At 44.8% G+C, this 23454-nt stretch overlaps 1 protein-coding gene across 3 annotated transcripts in view; it reads right to left on the bottom strand.

Moving 5' to 3' along the window:
* Positions 1 to 23454, bottom strand: part of STAB2 (stabilin 2) — a 171186-nt gene that overhangs the window by 133045 nt on the left and 14687 nt on the right. For all 3 annotated transcript variants that reach the window (XM_060413136.1, XM_060413137.1, XM_012174923.4), the window contains exons 4-6: positions 15245 to 15330; positions 14359 to 14428; positions 3669 to 3764 (exon numbers count right to left, since the gene is read on the bottom strand). In XM_060413136.1, coding sequence (XP_060269119.1) covers positions 3669 to 3764; positions 14359 to 14428; positions 15245 to 15330 — 252 coding nt within the window. The remainder of the gene's footprint in view (positions 1 to 3668; positions 3765 to 14358; positions 14429 to 15244; positions 15331 to 23454) is intronic.

Genomic DNA, 23454 nt, shown 5'->3' with positions numbered 1-23454 from the left:
AAATGCTGTTTTGTTTGTTTATCTTTAAATAATAGGCAATGTTTGAGTTAGGGCCTGGGTAAGAGATAGAAATCACACAATTATTTAAACAGGGAAAGTTTTAGTGTAAAGATTCATGAACAGATTAAAATGGCCCCTGAGAGTTAAAAAGAATTGGAAAGAATAAAGGGAAAAAAATAAACAGCCATCACTCCTCTTGGGTTAAGATCAGAGCAAGTCCTCCTCCCTCCAGAGCTGAGACACAGATGTCACTGAAAAGGACAGGATCTTGGTCACTTCTAGAGTGGAGAGGTTGCTGAGGTGTCCGACGGTGAGACTTATTGGACTCCATCCCTCTGGGGCTCCAGGGAAGGTCATCCACAGGGAGGTGCTAAGCCTTAGGGCTCCCTTGGCACCTGGGCAGGCTGCTCACCTCAGGATGTTACTGGAAGTAGGAGCTGAGAAGCCCATGCTCTCAGAGGCATGGTGCACTCCTGTGCGTGAGTGGGGTGGGGTGGCTTCAGGAGCCAGCTGTGTGGCATGAAGGTGGGTGGTCAGTTCTCCAGGTGGCCAGTCCTGTGGGGTCCCTGGTGTGGATGGGGCTGAGGGGAGGGTGTGCAGAACAGCACGCCTGCTCCTGAACTGGGGCACCAGCCTCACTGTCCCAGGACTCCTGGTTGATGCTGCTGCTGCCTGAGTTGATCACCAGACAAGGTATGCAGATATCAAATAGCAGAGCATCCTAATCCCCGCAGGAAGCTAGTGCTGGAGAAACTGTGCGGGGCTGAGCAGTGTGCTAAGCCAGAAACAAGACAAGAAAACACCCTTCCTCCTTTGGTGTCCCTTTAGCGCCCTCTGTTGGTGAGGTTTCACATCTTGCTGGCAGGCAAATGAGAAATATTCCAAAGCCTACTTTATATTCACAGAGCAGGCAAGAAGGGTGAATTTGGAGCTGACAGGCAATCCATTAACAGGCAGTAAGTGTGCCTGTATTTGCTCCCAAGGGAGGTCTTATATCTTCCAAGGCTGCTCGCTATGCAGACATCCTCAGAAAGATGTTGGAACAAAGGGTAGTCAGTGTGTGACTCTCAGTTCAGTTGCTCAGTCATGTCTGACTCTTTGCAACCCCATGGATGGCAGCACGCCAGGCCTCCCTGTCCATCGCCAGCTCCTGGAGTTTACTCAAACTCATGTCCATTGAGCCAGTGATGCCATCCAATGATATCATCCTCTGTTGTCCCCTTCTCTTCCAGTCTTCAATCTTTCCCAGCATCAGGGTCTTTTCCAGTGAGTCACTTCTTTGCATCAGGTGGCCAAAGTATTTGCGCTTCAGCTGCAGCATCAGTCTTTCCAATGAATATTCAGGACTGATTTCCTTTAGGATGGACTGGTTGGATCTCCTTGTAGTCCAAAGGACTCTCAAGAGAATCTTCTCCATCACCACGGTTCAAAAGCATCAATTCTTTGGCGCTCAACTTTATAGTCCAACTCTCACATCCATACATGACTACAGACCTTTGTTGGCAAAGTAATGACTCTCAAGATGTGTACAAATGTGAGGTACACATTTGTCTCCCGATACTGGCTGGCTGAATCAAAAATTCAGAGAGAGTATCTTACATTTAGGTCTTTAATCCACTTTGAGTTTATCTTTGTGCATGGTGTTAGGAAGTATTCTAATTTATAATAGCTAGGACATGGAAGCAACCTAGATATCTATCAACAGATGGATGGATAAAGAAGCTGTGGTACATATGTACAATGGGACATTACTCAGCCATAAAAAGGAATGCATCTGAGTCAGTTCTAATGAGATGGATGAATCTAGAGCCTATTATACAGAGTGAAGTGAGAAAGAGGAAAACAAATATCATATATTAATGCACATATATGGAATCTAGAAAGATGGTACTGATGAACCTATTTGCAGGGCAGCAATGGAGACGCAGTCAGAGAGAACTGACCCGTGGACACGGTGGGGAAGGAGGCAGTGGAGCTCATGGAGAGAGCAGCATGGAGACAGACATACTACTGTATGTAAAATAGACAGCCAGCGGGAATTTGCTGTATGACGCAGGGAGCTCAAACCTGGTGCTCTGTGACAACCTGGAGGGGTGGGATGGGGTGGGAGGGGGGAAGGAGGTTCAGGAGGGAAGGGACATATGTACACCTATGGCTGATGTATGCTGATGTGCAGCAGAAACCAACACAATATTGTAAAGCAATTATCCTTCAGTTAACATTAAAATTTTAAAAATTCATAGAGAATATCCCCTCACCTCTTCCATAAAGTCAAACTGTGGCTGGGAAGGGGCTGCCTTTTCAGAGTCACATTTTCAACCCCCCCACCCCTTTGCATCCAGGTGGGCTTATATGACTTGCTTACATTGATGGAATATTGGGCATCCTATGTATCATTCTAGACTTTATAAGCAAATCTGTCTCTACACTCTGTCCCTCCTTCTGTGGCTCAAAGTAGAGCATTCTGAGGTTCTATAGACTGACAGACACACACAGTGGAAAGCTCTGGATCCCTAAACACCATGTGGTGGGAGCTGGTATCAGCCAGGAACACCCACATTGGACTGCTACCTGAGTAAGAAATAAACCTCTGCCGTGTTAAGCCAGAGCATCCCCACATTCTCAGGTCTCAGTGTCCTCAGTGTTTCCGTGCCCTTCAACCTTGGCTCGTCGGTGCCCTGGCAGATGTTGCTGCGTGACTGCACTCCCATGCTGGTTTGGCAAATCAGCAAACTTCTCCCCTATCAAGCGGGCTGCCACCACATCTTCTCCAAGACGATTTGAACCCAGTCTTGGGAATGGCTGTGGCCTTCTCTGTTAGGCCCCATCAGCCCTGTGGTTTAATCTGTGTGTTTACAGCCACTCTCCTATTACTAATTCTTTACATTAAACTTCCCTTGTTGCAATCACCCTGTGACCTCTGTCTCTTGCTTGAGCCCAAGGGGATCAATTGTGTAGAGAATTTCGTGACTTGAGTACCACCCAGCCCTTCATTATTTTGTGAACTTTGGTGAATCATTTAACCTTGGTGAGCCTCCATTTCCTGCTGATGCGCTCTGCCTTTGAGACCTATAAGTGAGTACATGCCTCATCTCCCTTACAAGGGACCTAACTGGCTGCAGTGGCCCCAGCGTCTTCCTCTCCACCCCATCTTCACTGCCACCAGCTTGGGCCTTCCTAAAACACGGCTGCAGCCATGCCACTGTGTTCCTCCCAAACCTTCTGGGACTTCCCATCTTCCAGACTATCCCTCCCCTCTTCTTCCTCCCCTACCTCTCCCCATCTCCCTCCCTCTCTTTTTGTCCTCTTTCTTTTTAAATTTTTGACAATATTCCAGCAAAACATTTGATGCACATCACCCACCTAGGGCCCCAGTAATGAACACACATGTGAAATGCATACATCTGTGTATTTGATTTGCATGATATATTAACTGTTAGTTGCTCAGTGATGTCCTATTCTTTGCGACCTCATGGATTATAGCCCACCAGGCTCCTCTGTCCATGGAATTCTCTAGGCAAGAATACTGGAGTTGGTAGCCATTCCCTTCTCCAGGGGATCTTCCTGACCCAGGGATCAAACCCAGGTCTCCTGCATTGAGGGTAGATTCTTCATCATCTGAGCCACCAGGGAAGCCCAGTGGAATGAAGGAAACTAGCAATACTTACGCTCATCACAGTTGCGGCCAGTGTACCCAGAGTAGCACTCACAGGTCCCATCACCGTGTATTCCACTGTTGCATACTCCATGAACACAGCTGCACACTGTGGACAGAAAATGGGGGCTTCTTGTTACCTGATACAGACTTCCTCCAGAGATTCTGGAAGGGTACTGTTTTCAGAAAGTGTAGACTGAGATTTTGCTTGACGAAGTGGCGAAAACCATGGGTGTGAAGCCCTAGAGACCTGGGTTTGAATCTTGGCTTCTTTTTATTAGCTTCAGTTTACAGTAAGTCCCCTACCTGCAGATGAGTTCCTTTCTGAGCGCACGTTTGTAAGTCCAATTTGTTCATAAGTCTAACCAAGTTAGTCTCGGTACCCAACTAACACAATAGGCTATATAATACTGTACTGTAATAGGTTTATCATAATTTTCACACTAATAATAAATACAAAACAGAAATAAAGAAAGCTTTTAAAATCTTACAATACACTTCCTTGAAAAGTACAGTAGTATAGTACAGCAGCTGGCATAGAAGGGCTGGCTTTGAGTGAAGAGGCAAGAAGAATTACTGACTGGAGGAGGGAGAGGAGGTGGGAAATAGTAGGCCTGAAGGATCGTCAGCAATAGGAGATGGAGGGCAAGCTGCAATTTCCTGGCACGGTTTCTGGTTTCTTGCTGGAACCAGATGCACGTTCACATCTTTGAAAGTTCACAACTTGCGTGTAGGGGACTTACTATATTTGTCTATGTGTGTGTGACTGCTCAGTGGGGTCTGACTCTTTGTGCAAGCCCATGGACTGCAGCCTGCCTGGCTCCTCTGTCCATGGGATTTCCCAAGCAAGAATATTGGAGTGGGTTGCCATTTCCTGCTCCAGGGGATCTTTCCAACCCAGGGATTGAACCCGCATCTCCTGCAAGTCTCCTGCATTGACAGGAGGATTCTTCACTGCCGAGCCTCTGTAACATGTAGAAAATGATGCCCACTTCATGGGATTTCTATAGAGTTTAATGAGGACATGTATATAAAGCACAGGTGGTATATCACAGGCACTGGAGTGCTCTTCCCTGCTCTCAAGTTAGTTACTTCATCTCCCGATACCTCAATATAATGTCTTATATACACACCTTTCACATTTAAAAGAGAATTGCTACTGCTGACTCAATTGCTGTTGGCAGGAGGAATCTACAGGAAACCTACTCCCCAAACGATGAGGGCAATGCAAATGTAAAGACGAAACTCAAAAGGCTAGAGAATAACTAAGCCACATTGACTAGCTTGAAACAGATGACTTTTTAGCCCTGTGACAGATCCCTTCAGGAATGAGAAATGAGGGACTTCCCAGTTGTCCAGTGGTTAAGAATCTGCCTTCCAGTGCAGGGGACATAGGTTCAATCCCTGGTCAGGGAACTAAGATCCCACATGCTGCTGGGTACCTAAGTCCACGTGCTGCAACTACTGAGCCCCGACACAACTAGAGAGAAGCCTGTGCACAGCAGCAACGAAGAAGCTTTACGCTGCAACAAAGACCTGACGGAGCCAAATAAATATTAAAAAAAAAAAAGGAATGAGAAATGAAGCGCATTTGAAATAAATATTCATCTCTTTAGCACTCAGCTTGTGGCTCATTTGTAGAAAGGTTTACTGTCTGACTGGGTCACCAGCATCCTCTGTCCAGCCCCCTGTGAAGTATATTGTATGGGTTTCCTTTAGCTGCTGTAACAAATTTCCACAAAGTCAGTGGCTTAAAACAACACACATTTATTATTTTATAGTTCTGTATGTTTTAAGTCTGAAGTATGTCTCCTTGGGTTAATGCTTTCAAATTGTGGTGCCAGAGAAGACTCTGGAGAGTCCCTTGGACTGCAAGATCAAACCAGTTAAAGAAAATCAACCCTGAATATTTACTGGAAGGACTGATGCTGAAGCTCCAATACTTTGGTTACCTGGTGCAAAGAGGTAACTCATTGGAAAAGACCCTGATACTGGGAAAGATTGAAGGCAAAAGGAGACAGGGGAGGCAGAGGGAGAGATGGTTAGACAGCATCTCTGACTCACTGGACATGAATTTGAGCAAACTCCAGGAGATAGATAGTGGAGGACAGAGGAGCCTGGCATGCTATTGTCCCTGGGGTTGCAAAGAGTTGGACATGACTTAGTGACTGAACAACAACAAAGGTCAGAAGCCTGAAATGTGTTTCCCTGGACTAAAATCAAGTTATTTATTGGGCTGTATTTCTTCCAGAGACTCTAGAGGACCATCAGCTCCCTTGCCTTTCCGGCCTCTAGAGGTTGCCAGCATTCCCGTGCTCCTGGCCCCTTTCTCCATCTTCAAAGTTAGTGGCATCAGGCCAAATCCTTCTTAAATTGCCATCTTTACTGGTCCTTTCTTTTCTGCCTTCCTCTTCCACTTCCAAGGACCTTTGTGACCACATTGGGCCCACCTGGATATTCCAGGCAACTTCTCCCATTTTAAATCACCTGTTTAGCAATCTCAATTTCCCTTTGCCTGTAGCCTAACATATTCTCAAGTTTTAGGAATTAGAACATGGATATCTCTGAGGGGACCATTATCCTGCCTACAATGCATGTGTTTAGTACACATAAGTCAATTTAACATTAGCTCAAGTGAAACATTATTAAGAATACCCCAGCTTAAATCCTAATCATGCCAGAAAAGCCAGATGAATTAGGTTTTAAGTATTTCAAATATCTAATAAACCTTCACATTCTTTGCATTCGTTGTGACATATCCCCCTTAATCCTCTGAGCTTCAATCTCCACGGGAACCATCCTCTTGCAGGTTCTTATCCTATTTTGCCCAGACTGTTGCAGTAGCATTTTACCTGGACTTCTTGTCTGACTTCTCACCTCTGCATGTTATCCATTTCACTTGATCAGTAATGGTATCAAACTGATCTTCCCTCCAATATCTCAAAGACTCCCAGTTGCTAACCTAATGAAATCTAAATTCCTGTTTGGAAAACAAGGTCCTCTCCAAGCCGACTCCAATCTTTAACAATTTTCATGTTCATCTTTCACCATTTCATTTTATACGTCCTAGTATCTAAGTGCATGGGAAGACCCACTAGCTCACCATCTTCAAAACAGGTATTGAACATCGATACATAGGGCACTGTGTTCGGGACTGAGGACTCGAAGTCCCTGCCCACAAAGAGCTCACAATTGGAAGGCAGGAGAAAGCAGCCCATCACAACATGGTGTGATCAATGCTATGACATACGATATGACATACAAGCCATATGACATAACAGTAGTCATGTACGGGCGTGAAAGTTGGAACATAAAGAAGACTGAGTGTCGAAGAATTGATCCTTTCGAACTGTGGTGCTCAAGAAGACTCTTGAGAGTCCCTTGGACTGCAAGGAGATCAAACTAGTTAATCCTAAAGGGAATCAACACTGAATATTCATTGGAAGGACTGATGTTGAGGCTCTAGTACTTTGGCCACCTGATGTGGCCACCGACTCATTGGAAAAGACCCTCATGCTGGGAAAGATTGAGGGCAGGAGGAGAAGGGGGAGACTGAGGATGAGAGGGTTAGATAGCATCACTGACTCAATGGACATGAATTTGAGTCAATTCCTGGAGACAGTGCAGGACAGAGGAGCCTGGCATGCTATAGTCTATGGGGTTCCAAAGAGTCAGATAAGACTTACTGACTGAACACAACAAGCAATGAGTCAATGGCTATGAGGGCTGGCCAGGAAGAAATGGGAAGGCTGTCCAGGGAGAGATGGGTGTGGAGCTGTCCTGGGAAAGACCGTGCCCCGCGGAGGTGCACGCTGTACTTCACAGCTCCGTGCTTTGGCCTCCACTGTGCTCCCTTCTGCATGCAGTTGAAATCTTCATCCTTCCAGGCCGGCTAAAGCCCCTCTCCTCTGTGGTGCCATCTCAGAGGTGCCAGAACAGAACCTGCGTCTCTCTGGGCTCCAGCAACACTTTCTTTGTACCTTGTTCACCATCACATTCTGCTGCAACTATTCATTTTGTGGTGCCCGCCAAATATCACCAGGAACACAGCAGTGGTTCAAATCGGCAGTGCTGGGGTGAGGGTGGGGTGCAGTGGTCCTGGAGAAGTAGCAGTAGCCACTTGTGTTAACCAGGAGAGATGGCGGTTGGGTTGCCCCCCGTCACTGTTTATTTCTCTATTCAGGCATGACAAGTCGGTGGCCTAGTTTTTGTCTTGTTATAGCACAGACACAGGAATCATGGATGGTGACACTCTGTGACGCTGCCTATGCTCAGCAGAGCCACACCACGGCCTGGCTGGGAACAACTAGGCTAGCAACTGGCTGAGAGCTGTCGGGGGCTCTGTTTCTCTTTCTCTATCTATTTTTGTCTTCTATTCCATTAGAATCCCATGGAAGGCTTTCCCCTCCTACTTCCCTATAACATCTTTTAGAGCATCTTATAACATTGACAACTGCATAGCTCAGTTTGAATGAAGACAGCATCCTGCTGGGTTAGGGTGAGGACAGCGAGGCAGGGGAGTTCAAATGCAGAGTGGAATCCTGCCTTTTTTTTTTTTTTTTTAACATTTTGATGTTTTGCTTGATAATTTAAAAATATCATTGTCATGGGTTGCATTTTGTCCCCTCCAAAGTCCTAACTCCGAGGACCTCAGAACGAGACCTTATTTGGAAGTAGAGCTATTACTGTAGATATAAGTAGCTAAGATGAGGTCCTACTGGAGTGGAGTGGCTTCAGTCCAATATGATTTATAAGAGGAGGCAAGGACACAGACAGCAAAAGATGACTCTGACTGCAGTGACGTGCCCACAAGCCCAGCAATGCCTGGGGCTTCCAGAAGCTGGAAGAGACAGGAAGGACCCTCTCCTAGAGGCTTCCAAAGGAGCCTGGCCCTGCTTACATGCAGACTGTGGACTTCTAGCTTCCAGAACTGAGACAATACATTCATGTCTTTAAATCACCCGGTGTGTGACAGTTTGTCGCAGCCACCCCAGATAATCTTAAAAAACGATTTCTCTCAATTACTGAGTTTTTGATGCCTCCTTAAATTTTGTACCTAAGACATGTTTTTCTTCATGTTGCCCTAGAACTGGCCCTGCTTGACCCTTTATTAAGCACTTACTCTCCTTCAGGCATTTTGTCACATGCTTTATAGGCATGATCTCATCTGATGCTCACAGCACCTGGGGAGATAAGATAATTAACCCCATGCTACATATAAAACATGGGAGACAATTAGCTCCAGAACTTATTCAAATTATTGAAGAATTAAATGGACTTGCAATTATCATCTTCCCTTCAAAAATAAATTTATCATTGTTTCCGTATCAGCAAAGCACTTTGATGTCAACCTCTGGCTGTAGCTTTTTGAACAGAGTTCCAGAGGGAAGTTGAATTGGTCATGGAGATAACTGGGTTGACGTGGGAGTGTACTATGGACTTGGTAGCAAAGATGTAAATTAATTCAATTAAAAAAATATCTACCCAGTTCCAACTTAGTGGCAGGCACTGGATTAGGCACTGCGTATACAAATAAGTCAGAGAAGGCAATGGCACCCCACTCCAGTATTCTTGCTTGGAAAATCCCATGGATGGAGGAGCCTGGTGGGCTGCAGTCCATGGGATCGTGAAGTCGGACATGATTCAGCAACTTCACTTTCACTTTTCACTCTCATGCATTGGAGAAGGAAATGGCAACCCACTCTGGTGTTCTTGCCTGGAGAATCCCAGGGGCAGAAGAGCCTGGTAGGCTGCCATCTCTGGGATCGCACAGAGTCGGACACGACTGAAGCGACTTAGCAGCAGCATACAAATAAGTCATTCACAATATCTGGATTCAAGCTGCTCACAGCGTAGTGGGACAGCCAGACTCTAAAAGATACAGGGATGCCGCGTGTCCTGAATGATGTCATGTACCTGGTGGAAGAGGGGAGTCGAACATGACTCAGCCCCTACTCTCAATCTCAGTGCTAACTACAAGGGCTGTCCTCCTCGCTAAGCTTCTCTTCCAGGCACCCCGTGTCCTGCCTTCTGGCACGATCTCTATACTGGATTAACCGACCTGGCACAGTAGCTTTCAGGAGCTTCTGACACCCACTGCTGCCAGTCACTGCCCAGAAAGCGTCCTTGGAAAGCAGATGTGAGCGGCAGAGGGATTCCCAAATGTCACTGAGAGAGCCCTGGGCATTTGTGAAACCAGCTACAGCAAATCTGTAGAGACATGTGAACCTTGGGGACAGGACTCGAAAGCGGCCAAAGCCATGGCCACCGCGGTCAGAGGGGCAGGGCACAAAGCCCCCGAGCCATCCCCTCGGCAGAGCAGGCTGCCCTCTTGTGTTCCTGCAGCATCCTGCATGCATGGTGCACACTGGCTCAGAAGCATCACCCACATTTCCAGATCCTTGAGGGTGGGGAGCTATTCTTCCCCCTCTTTGGATGCCCATCGCCTGTCAGGGGTCTAACGCAAGATGGATGTGTGCCAGGGGCCGAATGGTGCAGTGGTTGGGCACCCAGGTTCTGGAGTAAGACACCTGGGGTCAAACCCTGCCTCTATTCCTGAAGTAGCTGCAGGACCTTGAGCAACCTCGCTGCTTCTTCATTCATAACACAAGGAACCCAGCTTGCAGAGCTGTTCCAAAGAGATTCTGTGTGTCAAGCCTTGTGCACTGCCTGGTGCCCAGCAGGCATTCAGCTACTATTATTTACAAGGCAAGACTGTGGGACTGATCTGGGGTCATGTGAGAGAGGGGGGCTTTGTCTTCTGCCCTAACCTGGGGTGAGGCACTGAGCAGGCAAAGGCCTTGGTGGTTGAGATGAACACCCTTGATAAATGCAGCTTGAAATTACCTCTGAGCACATCAAGAATCAGGTAGGAGAATGCTCCAGCAGCAGGTTAAAGTCAGTGTTAAAAATAAAACTGCAACTCATAGCTGTCCTACTTACAGGCAGAATTGCCACCGCCGACGGCCAGCGCCTCAGTGGGTGAAACAACACTGGCACCCAGTGGATGCTTGGCTAAAAAGGTTCGCAGGTTCCCCCAGTTCTTGCCAATGGGAAATGGTCAGCATCACTGAGCCATCCTTCGGGCACAGGTGAGTGAATGCTCTCCTTACTGTAGAACTGCTCTTGTCCTCACTTAATATCAATACTTGCTTTTACCAAGTGCTCATGACATGCTGCTAAGAGCTTTTCTACAAGTTAATCCCATGAGGCAGGTGTTATTATTCCTGTTTTATAGATGGGGAGGGCATAGACAGATTAAATAGCTTGCCTCAAATCCCATAGGCAACTGGGCTTGGTTTCAAACTCAGGCCAGCCTGACTTCAAGCCTGCTCTCTTGGCCATTATGGTCTAGAGCAACACTATCCAATATGGGAGCCACTAGGCACTTGAGGCTCTTGCTGCTGCTGCTGCGTCACTTCAGTCGTGTCCGACTCTGTGCGACCCCATAGACGGCAGCCCACCAGGCTCCCCCGTCCCTGGGATTCTCCAGGCAAGAACACTGGAGTGGGTTGCCATTTCCTTCTCCAGTGCATGAAAGTGAAGTCGCTTAGTCGTGTTCAACTCTTAGTGACCCCATGGATTGCAGCCTACCAGGCTCCTCTGTCCATGGGATTTTCCAGGCAAGAGTACTGGAGTGGGGTGCCATTGTCTTCTCCTCCACTTGAGGCTATTTAAGTTTAAATTGAGTAACATGAGCTAAGGGGCTTCCCAAGTGGGGCTAGAGGTAAAGAACCTGCCTGCCAGTGGGAGATATAAGAGAGTCAGGTTCAATCCCTGGGTCAGGAAGATCCCTTGGAGGAGGGCACAGCAACCCACTCAAGTACTCTTGCCTGGAGAATCCCATGGACAGAGGAGCCTGGTGGGCTACAGTCCAAGGGGTTGCAAAGAGTTGGACACAACTGAAGCGACTTAGCATACACACACGCCTTGTGGCTACCATGTTTGATAGTGAAGATCAGGACATTCCATCATCTCACAAAGTTCTGTTGGCACTAACAACTGGGAGTCTTATCTCCCGAGTCTCAGTTTAGGTTTCCAATTTTCTGGCTCAAAAATTTGGATTTTCAACAAACCACCTTGCTCCCTTTCACTTGCCCTTTCCCCATGGCACAAAGAGGTGTAAAGAGAGGCAACTTTTTAAATTAAAAAATGTTTGGAATTTCCATGTATGTCTATGCTCATTGGCAACCAACACCAGTTTCCTGGAAGTGACATGAGCTCATCTTCTTTCTAAATTTTTATCCACAATTACTTGGCTTTCTTGCTAAGTAAGAGGTGTGGGATTCTGTCTTTCTTCCCATTTCAGTATTTATTTAAAATATGTGATTTAAACTGTATTGTGGCAAGGAAGGGACAATTTGTTTATCATGTTCTTGATAAACAATTGGTTGATTACATTTTACTGTCTTTTAATGTATTAGTTTTGGCTAATCCAATACAATGTTAAAGAAACACTCAGAATGCTAACATCTGGTTTAAATTTGCTTTTGCTAACACTCTTATGAAATAATCTTTCATAAAGTGATGGATTAAGAAAAACATAAGACTGGGAGGGAACACTAGGAAATAGTAGGTATTAATAATAGTCATAATAATTGCTAACACTTATTGTGCACCGATTATCTCATTAGATCCTCATGATAATTCTAAAGGAGGCAATGTTGTTTCTATTTTTACAGAAGAAGATGCAGAAAGCATGCTCAGTAAACTTAAGGTTTCCACAATTTGCAGCAGCCCTGGGACTGAAACCCAGTCTGAGTCTAAAGCTAATCACCTCGACACCATGCCTTCCAACACCCATGCTTCTGGGTCAGGACAGAAGCAGATAAAGACAGCATCGGCCTCCAAGGACCCCATGGATTAGAGGGAGATAATATCTTCATTATTACAAAGGAAACTTGCTATGCAGTGTACAAACTTACAGGGGTGGGATGTCTGTATTTTTCTTGCCAGAAATATTTGAATCAATGCAGTACCTACCAAATATGATTTTTTTTCCATAAAAGCCAAGCCAAAGTGGTGCTGGAGAAAGGTGACCTGACCTATCCTTTTTTTGGGAGACTAAGGCTCTGGCAGACACTGTCCCTACCATGCCCACATTCTCAGACCTCACCAAGTCCACACATTCAGCTCCCCTCCAGTAGCAGTAGCCTGTGGACACTTCTTGGGATGGCCGCTCCACCGGCTGCTTCACTTGGAGCTGGAAGTGCCAGGAAATGAATGACTCTGCCCTAGTGACTGTATGTGTTAGCTTCCTGTTGCTGTTGTAACAAATTGCCACAAACCTAGTGCCTTACACCACACACATTTACTGTCTTACAGTTTGGGAGGTCAGAAACCCAAAGCAGTTGTACTAAGATCAATCAAGGTGTTGGTGGTTCCACTCCTTTCTGGAGGGGAGCATTCTTTCCCTGCCTTTTTCGGCTTTGAGATGCTGCCCACACTGCCTGGCTCGTGGCTCCCTCCACCTTCAAAGCCAGCAAGGTAGAGTCTTTCTCCCATCTTGCCACTCTTACATCTCATCACATCTGGAATCTTTCACACATCAGAAGGTACACATCTATATCTTCTGTCTCTGTCTCCCTCCTCCACATTTAAGGACCTTTGTGATGACACTGAGCCTACCAGGATAATCCTGGATAATCTCTTCATGGTAAAGTCAGATGATTAGCAACTGTAATTCCAGCTCAGTTCAGTCGCTCGGTCATGTCTGACTCTTTGCGACCCCATGGACTGCAGCATGCCAGGCTTCCCTGTCCATCACCAGCTCCTGGATCTTGCTTATACTCATGTCCATCGAGTCGGTGATGCCATCAAACCATCTCATCGTCTGTCGTCTGCTACCTTAATTTCCCCTTGCCATGGAAGGCAATATATTCCCGGGTTCATGGTATTAGAATGTGGACATTTTGGTGGCGAGGGAGTGGGGTTCCATTATTCTGCCTACTACCCCGAGGCTCCCTCTCCTCTCAGGTGAGGTAACTCCAAGGTGAGTGTTCTTTGCAGACTCCAGAGTTCCCCAGGGGATTAAGCTCTAGTCATTCACGCTGGTCTCTGGCTTGACAGCACACCCTTTATTTCCTCTATGTCACTTTCTTAGTGTTCCCCTGGGTCCCCTCTCAAATATGCCACTTATATGAGAACATTCACAGAGTGGGTCAGCTTTTGGGGAGAACCAACAATGAGAGAGTGGAGAAACCCATGTTGGGGACAAATCCATAATCTGCAAAATGGGACCAACAACCTCTGATGACCTCAGGTGTTTGCGGACTCCAGAAAGGAAGGGATAGGTTAGAATGTGTTGGGACCTGTGGTGGATATAGAGGCCCTTGGGGAGAAGGTCAGTGCTGAGACCACAGTCTAAAAAGACCTCAGGGAGTAGCTGGGCAGGAAAACAACTGGTGGATGTTGGATCCTGGAGCCTAGAGTGAGGTAATCCTAAACCCCTGAGTTTGTCAGGAAGCATTCCTGGTGAGTGGCTGCCTGCAAGTGCCGAAAACCACAGACGTACTGTCTGTCCTTTCAGACTGCCTTTTAAAAGATTTGTTGTCAACTCTTTGTCTTGTCTGTGCAGCCTTGGTTTGGAGAATTGTTCTGCATCCCCCTCCAAGGAACTTTATTTCTGGGGTGTTGAGGTGTATAAGCCATGTCTGGCTTTGGACCTTCACAAATGCATTTGACGACACCAGAGTGAGACATACCTGCTGAACAGCTGGGCCCAAATACGTTGTCAGCAGCGCAGATTTCACAGGCTGTTCCACTGAATCCTTCCTGCAGGACACCACGGGGGAGCGTGTTAGACTCAAGCAATCTGTGTTACCCATGAAGACCATAGATTTCTGACTATCTGGTCAGCATTCATCTCTCCAATGGATCTTCCCTTTGTGCCTGTCCTGAAATTCTCTTTCTTCTTTGCTCTTTTTTGTGTTATAACTTGTACATTCATCCCTTGACTCGGTCTGGAGCTGAGTCTGGAGCTCTTCTGAAGAAAGTTGCTTCAAAGGTACAACTAGAGAATCAACACTGAGGGCCACATCCTAAATCCACCCAAGGGGGAAATGAATACGTTCTCAGCTTTGCATTTCTAATCTAAAGACAGTTGAGCTCAATTCTTTTCAGAGGATTTCTTTGTATTCCCATAGTGTAAGGCTTGAAGCTTGCAAAAAGTCCCTTTCGTGGGATAGCAAAGAAATTCCTCAATTGGCAGACCAAGTGCTCACCTACGGGTCTGAGTACAGCTCCAAAGACTAGTCTGCTAATAGTGGTGACTTTAAAGGGTAACAATGACACAATTTCTAGAGCCCTGCATTGTTCTCATCTCAGTTTTTCAACAAGTATAATTGCTTCAGTATTATTATTAAATTCATTTTACAGATGGATTCACTTAAGGCTGAGCAGTTAACTGACTTGCTCTAAGGTCCCCCAGCCTGTAACGTGTCATCTTATTGCCCACTGCATACACTTCCCCCACCCACCCCCACTAACACCGCTGCTTCTTAGAGTCTTCACCCAGTGCGTGTTTACAGAGGGACAACAGATAAGGAGAAAGCAGAGTCAGGAAGGAGGAGAACACTGTTTTGAACTTACTTGGCATAAGCAGCTTCCATTTCCTTCCATACCTTCAGCACAACGGCCCCGGCCACTGCAGGGGGACCTTGCTCCTCCTGGGCACTCTGGGGAATCAAAAGGCAGATATATTCATTTGAAATTGCACACAACAAGCATTCTGCAAAGATGCATGAAGCATCTGCTAGGTGCCAGGGATAAGAAATAATTGAAGACCCTGCAGGCATCATCTAGGGTTACGTAGGGGAGAGGAGTGAATCGCAATGTAGTCAGGGACTGTACTAGGACCCGTCAGACCTTCTGCCCTTTCTTAAGCATTTGCTGTTCACTTTATAATCAACTAATTAACTCATCTCCATTACAACCCCCAGGGTTTTATGCTTCTTAGGCCACTGGGAGGTGATGAGTCAGTGGGTCTTTGCATGGGGATGGTTATGTTGTGTATGGGCGGGGCACCAGGCAGGGTCCATTGTGCTTCGGCCAGGGTCTGCTGTGAACAAGCTTAGCAAGGAGTGAGTGTCTGGACATTTAAGTGGACCAAGATGTGCTTCAGAGGAAAGCGCAGCCCTGGGCAGCTGGTGGAAGGCCAGCTGTCCTGCCCACATGGAGCTTATATTCTAGATTTCAATGAACACTGGGGATACAAGATCAAAAGGTATACTCTGTAACTTCAGGATGATCTCAGTCTAATGCTTTCATTTAGAAATTATTTTTCATCAGAATATAGCAGGAATGAGAGAGGAGACATTGCCACAAATCTTAGAGACATTAAAAGGATAATAAGCAGATACTAGAAACAACTTTATGCCAATAAACTTGACAATGTAGATGAGATGAATAAATTCATTGTTCCAAACTACCAAAGATCTTCCCTGGTGGCTCAGGTGGTAAAGAATCTGCCTGCAATTTGGGAGACCTGAGTTCAGTCCCTGGAGAAGGAAATGGCAACCCACTCCAGTATTCTTGCTTGGGAAGTCCTGTGGACAGAGGAGCCTGGCAGGCTACAGTCCATGGGGTCGCAAAGAGTTGGACACGACTGAATAACACACACACACACCAGAGATCATTCAAGTGAAAATAGATAACCTGAATATTCTTGTATCTATTTAAGAAATTTAATTTGAAGTTAAAATCCTCCCCACAAGGAAAACTCCATGCTGATGGATTCCCAGTGAATATTACCTCAAACTTAAGGAAGAAATCATATCAATTATAAAAAAAACTCTTCTAAAAAGTTGAAGAAGAGAGAACACTTCCCAGTTCATTCTATACAAAGAGCATTATTACTCTGATTCCCCAAACTGACAAATACATCACAAGAAAATTACAGACCAACATCCCTAATGAAGTGACGTGAAGTCACTCAGTCATGTCCCTCTCTGCGACCCCATGGACTGTAGCCTGCCAGGCTCCACCGTCCATGGGATTCTCCAGGCAAGAATACTGGAATAGGTTGCCATTTCCTTCTCCAGGGGATCTTCCCAACCCAGAGATTGAACCCAGGTCTCCTGCATTGCAGGCAGATGCTTTTACCGTCTGAGCCCCTGGGGAAGTCCCACATAGATGTAAATTCTTTAAAATCTAGAACAAATATTGAACATTAAAAAATTCTAAACAAAATTATGCCCACTGAATCCAATGGTACACAAAACATAATACATTATAGTCAGTGCAGTAAGGTAAGAAAAAAAAGACTCAAAATGGATACAGATTGGAAAAGAAATGAAAATTTTCTTGATTCTCAGACAATATGATTTTCCACATAGAAAATTCAAAACAATCTCCAAAAATTCGTTAGAACTAATACATGAATTTATAAGTTCTCAGGACACAAGGACACATAAACAAGAATCAATTACATTTCTATAAACTAACATGAAACTGCTGATAACTGAAATAAAAGTATATAAGTAAGCTTAACAACAAAGTCAAAACTCAGGTGTGAATACAACAAGAATTGTGCAAAATCTGTAAGATGAAATCTATAAAACACGGACAAAAATATTTAAAAATCCCAGATACACTGTGGTTATGGATTAAAAGAGTCAATATTTTAGGTTGTCCCTAAACTGATCTATAGATTCATTGCAATTTTAGTTAAAATCCTAGCAGGAGTTTTTGGGTAGAAATTGATAAACTGATTCTAGACTTTATAGGAAAAGTAAAAGAACTAGCGCAACCAAGTTAATTTTGAAAATGACCAAATTGGAAGATTTACACTACTTAATTTCAAGACTTACTATAAAGATACAGTAATCATGATAGTGTAAGGTGAAGGCATAAACACATAGATCAATGGAGCAGAATAGAGTCCAGAAATAGATCCACACATTGATGATCAATTTATTTTATACAAGGGCCCAAAGGCAACGATGCTGGAATCATGAGATATTTGTATAAAAAGAAATGAACTTTGATTCAGACCACGAGTCACACGCTAAAGTTAACTTGTAGTGGATGATGGACCTAAAAGTAATGCCTAAAACTACAAAGCTTCTAGGAGGAAATATAGAAGAAAATCTTTGTGATATTAGATTAGGCAAAGACTTCTAGATGTGATACAAAAAGCAATTTTTCAAAAAGCAATATTTCAAAGAAAAATTAAAATATTTGATATCACCAAACTTAAGAACGCTTGCTCCTCAAAAGGTACTGTTTGGAGAGTGAAAAGGCAAGCCACAGACTTTGAGAAAACGTTTATTAACCATATACCAAATAAAAGACATATCTCAAATAGTTAAAGGACTCTCAAAACTCAGTAGTAAGAAAACCACCTGAATGATACATTAATAGCAAATAAGCACACAAACCATGGAAATTAAAACAAACTGCAATGAAATACTTCTGATCAGAATGGCTGAGATTAAGAACAAAAATCTGATTATGCCAAGTGCTATCAATGATACCAAGCAATTTGAACTTTCACATGTTGTCGGTGGGAATGAAAAAATGATGCAGACACTTTGGAAGAGTTTGGCAGTTCTTATAAAGTTAAAATACATTCAATATACAATCCAGGACTCCCACTTCTAAGTATTTACTCTCAAGTGAAATGAAAACTAATGTTTACACTAAAGCCTGTACATGAATGTTCATAGCAGCTTGATTCTTAGCTGCACCAAATTGGAAACCCAAATGTCTTTCAGCTGGTGAAGAGATGAACTGGGTAGACGATGGTGGACTATGAAACATTAGAAAAGGATGAACTGCTGACCTTGTAACATGGATGAATCGCAAACACATAGGCTAAGTGAGAGAAACCAGACTCACAAAGGTACGCACTGTATGATTCCAATCACAGGACACAAGGCACAGAAAACAGATCAGTATTTGCCAGGGGTTGGGGGTAGAGGGAGAACTTGACCACAAAAAGTATTTTGGGGAATGACCTAGCTGTTCTCTATCTTGATTGTGGTCCTTGTTACACAATGGTTTAGGTTCATCAAAGTGTGTATAACTTTACATCAAAAAAGGAGAATTTTACTGTAGGTAAATTATGACTTAAGCATAAGTGAAAAATCCTTTAGCATATCATGTTCTTCAATGACAGATTTGGAAAAAGTAGTCAATGTCCCTATAAATAATTAAACTTTACTTCCACGTAGAGGGGAGTCTACTTCCATAGTTTATACTCACTGGAAAGGAAAACAAATTAAGGACCCAGAGTCAGAAAGGGCTGCTTTTAAACACATGGTAAACTGGAAAAGGTCAGTTTTCATTCCAATCCCAAAGAAAGGCAATGCCAAAGAATGCTCAAACTACCGCACAACTGCACTCATCTCACACACTAGTAAAGTAATGCTCAAAATTCTCCAAGCCAGGCTTCAGCAATACGTGAACTGTGAACTTCCTGATGTTCAAGCTGGTTTTAGAAACGGCAGAGGAACCAGAGATCAAATTGCCAACATCTGCTGGATCATGGAAAAAGCAAGAGAATTCCAGAAAAACATCTCTTTCTGCTTTACTGACTATGCCAAAGCCTTTGACTGTGTGGATCACAATAAACTGTGGAAAATTCTGAAAGAGATGGGAATGCCAGACCACCTGACCTGCCTCTTGACAAACCTGTATGCAGGTCAGGAAGCAACAGTTAGAACTGGACATGGAACAACAGACTGGTTCCAAACGTCAAGGCTGTATATTGTCACCCTGCTTATTTAACTTATATGCAGAGTATGTCATGAGAAATACTGGGCTGGACAAAGCACAAGCTGGAATCAAGATTGTCAGGAGAAATATCAATAAGCTCAGATATGCAGATGACACCACCCTTATGGCAGAAAGTGAAGAGGAACTCAAAAGCCTCTTGATGAAAGTGAAAGAGGAGAGTGAAAAAGTTGGCTTAAAGTTCAACATTCAGAAAACTAAGATTATGGCACCTGGTCCCATCACTTCATGGCAAATAGATGGGGAAACAGTGGAAACAGTGTCAGACTTTTTATTTTGGGGCTCCAAAATCACTGCGGATGGTGATTGCAGCCATGAAATTAAAAGACACTTACTCCTTGGAAGGAAAGTTGTGACCAACCTAGATAGCATATTCAAAAGCAGAGATATTACTTTGCCAACAAAGGTCCATCTAGTCAAGGCTATGGTTTCTCCAGTGGTCATGTATGGATGTGAGAGTTGGACTGTGAAGAAGGCTGAGCACCGAAGAATTGATGCTGTTGAACTGTGGTGTTGGAGAAGACTCTTGAGAGTCCCTTGGACTGCAAAGAGATCCAACCAGTCCATTCTAAAGAAGATCAGTCCTGGGTGTTCATTGGAAGGACTGATGCTAAAGCTGAAACTCCAATACTTTGGCCACCTCATGCGAAGAGTTGACTATTGGAAAAGACTCTGATGCTGGGAGGGATTGGGGTCAGGAGGAGAAGGGGACGACAGAGGATGAGATGGCTAGATGGCATCATCGACTAGATGTACGTGAGTTTGAGTGAACTCCGGGAGTTGGTGATGGACAGGGAGGCCTCGCGTGCTGTGATTCATGGGGTCGCAAAGAGTCAGACACGACTGAGCGACTGAACTGAAGTGGAACAATTTCCTACCTTCAACCCCTAAATTTTTTCATTTGAATACTTCAGTGTAGTTGTAAAAATATCCATGTTCAGGAGGTGTTTCTTCAGGTCCAAAACACCATTTAGCAAACCACTAGGCCAGATGTTGGTCCTAGAAAGACCAATATGACTTGTTTATCCTTTCTGTGCTGTCCTGTTTTATTATTATTGTTGCTGTTGTTGTTAGCAATCGAGACTCGGGTGGAATGCTAAGCACTGTATACATATTGCATCAGTGTATTTAATCTCCACAACTGTGAATTATTACTGTTCACCCTATGGAGTGGTTATATTCACCATTTTACCTATGAGGATACTGAGGAATTCATAGATAGGTCACCAGGCCTCTGGGCTCAGAGATAATGATTCACACGGGCCTGGTCTGACTTTAAGAATTTGTGATTGTGCTTCTCTGAATGAATTGCTTATAATTATTTTAAATGGCTTAAATATTTTATAAGTCATTCATTTAATGAATTAGTTAAACCTTCACTAAGTGCCCTCAATTATCTTCAAAGTTGGTGATGTTTCCTCCATGTCCTCAAGGGCCTGCGTGCAGGGAGGGGCTGATATGGCAACCTCAGTGCTTCAGGCTGATTTCTCAAGATGCCTCCTTCTCTGGAATGAGCAGCCTGATCCATGCAGGGCCCATTGAGTGTCTGCTTATGGCGGGGCTAAGGGTACGTCGCCTGCTGGCTAGAACTGGCTGTCTCCAGGAGTCTTCCTGAGCCTAAGCATCACATGTTCTTCAGGCGACATGAGGCTTTCTCTGCAGCATGTTCCTCTTTCTGGCCAGCCATCTCAGCTGGTGGCTTGTGACCCACCAGGCTAAAGGGCAAAGTGAATGCCTACTGTTATGGACTGGATATCTGTGCTCCCCAATTCATATGCTAATGCCCTGACCTCCAACGTGATTACACTAGGAGGCAAGGCTTTGGGACATCATTAAGTTTAAATGAGATCATGAGGGTGGGGACCCCATGATGAGTCTAGAGCCCTTATAAGAGAAAGAGGGACCAGAGCTTTCTCTCTGCCATGTGAGGCCACAGAGAGAAGGCAGCCATCTGCAAGCCAGAAAGAAGACCCTCCCTGGGAACCAAAAGCTGCTGGCATGGTGAACTTGGACTTCCCAGCCCCTAGAACTATGAAAAATAAATGACTGTTGTTATGGTATTCTGTTAAAGCAACTTCAGCAGACCAACCGACTACTGTCCCCACATTTCTGAAGGGCAGGCCTTTGCTTTGACCTGAGGCATCAGGGTGACCCATGGGGTCCACAGAAAGTCAGACACTGGTGGGAAGAAAAATAATAAACCCAAGGGATCACAAGCCATATAAAAAAATGAGATGCACAGAAATGTCCTACGTGGGGAGGTGGTTATCAGCTCAGCAATAGATGGGGAGAACTTGTTGAATACGCATTATTGCTAAGCAGTTTGCATGTCTGTTCTCATTCTCACAGCTGTACAGGAAGCTCTCATCCTTGTCTTCCTTTCCAGGTTACAGATAACAAAACAGGCTCAGAGAGGTAAGTAACTTGCCCAAGATCACAGGTCTGGTAAGTGTTGGAGTTGCCATTGCAATCAGGCCCAACTCAAGATTTTGAGTCCTTAACACCAAGCCAGAGTATATAAGATCAGTAGCCTAGAATATAAGACTAAACCAAGACACACCTCCTGAACTAAAGAGGCCAGCCAGTGATCTGAGAACCACAGAAACAGAACTGGTAAGGAGCATATTCTGAATGCCTACTATCCGCCAGGCACATCCTAAGTGCTTTATATGTACCAGCTCCCTTAGTCCTCAGCACCGCCTTTGGAGGTAGGCATAGTAGCACCAGAGCTTCCTAGGTGGCACTAGCGGTAAAGAACCAGCCTACCAATGCAGGAGACATGAGAGTTCAATCCCGGGGTCTGGAAGATCCCCTGGAGAAGGGAATGGGAACCCATTCCTATAATCTTGCCTGGATAATCTCACAGACAGGGAAGCCCGGCGGGCTACAGTGCATAGCATCACAAAGAGTCGGACACGACTGAAGCAACTTAGCACCCATGCATATTTCCACTACTATTTCTGTTTTACAGATGAGAAAACTGAGACCAAAGGATTCATTTACCAGATAAAATATAGGATGCCAGTTAAATTTCAATTGCAGATAAACAATGAATAATTTTTTAGAATAAGCATGTCCCAAATATTGTATGCCTATTTGTTGTTTATCTGCAATTGACTTAACTGGGTATTCTCTAGTGTTATTTGATAAATCTGGCAACTGGGCAGGGAGGGTAAGTAACTAGCAAGGTCTCAGAAGGAGAATGTGATAAAGGCAATTTGACTTTAGTGATTACAACCTTTGTAAAGCCACATTACCTCTTAGTGCCAGGTTGGAACTAGGGGGGACTCTGGTGTCAAGGAATCAGCTCCAGGCAGGTGACAAGCTCCCAGCTAACAGTGGAAGCAAGTTTGTCAGGAGCAGGCTCGTTGAGGACAGGCTGCTTTCCCAGTAGCTGACTTGGCAACACAACCAGGTATTTGGGCAAGGAGACAGGAATGGGTTGTAGCTGGGGCTCTGCAGAAGATGGCCCTTGTTTCTTGTTCTGTTCCGTGGTTACTAGATGGCTCTCCTTGGGCAAGCTGCAAAAGGCCCCAAAGGCCCCAAAGGCCCCAAAGGCCCTGGGTTCTCACCTGGACTCTCAGGTGTGTCTGTTTTGCATCCCTGTCTCTCAATCTGTGAGCTCCTTGTGGGTAGAGACTGGGTTTATCATGTAGGAGGCTATGAGCAGCTTACAGCAGGGGCTCAAGAAATGCTTGAATTTTATAAGTTGGCCAACCCTGGAAGGAACTCTGGAAAAAAGCTAGCAGGAGTGTGAGAGTATGGAGAATCCTCATCTGTTGTCCTATGTCGAATGTTTTAACAATTTGTGAAAACAACTTGTTTGGTTTTAAAATCAAATTTTAAAAGTGTACATTTCTTTACTGCTTCTCAAGTCATTTTCTATTACCTCAGGTCCCTTCTGTGGTGCTGGAGAAGACTCTTGAGAGTCCCTTGGACTGCAAAGAGATCCAACCAGTCCACTCTAAAGGAGATCAGTCCTGGGTGTTCATTGGAAGGACTGATGCTAAAGCTGAAACTCCAATACTTTGGCCACCTCATGCGAAGAGTTGACTCATTGGAAA

This window comes from Ovis aries, chromosome 3 (genome assembly GCF_016772045.2).
Source record: "Ovis aries strain OAR_USU_Benz2616 breed Rambouillet chromosome 3, ARS-UI_Ramb_v3.0, whole genome shotgun sequence".
NCBI classification, from domain to species: domain Eukaryota; kingdom Metazoa; phylum Chordata; class Mammalia; order Artiodactyla; family Bovidae; genus Ovis; species Ovis aries.
This window is presented reverse-complemented; position numbering and strand designations above follow the sequence as displayed.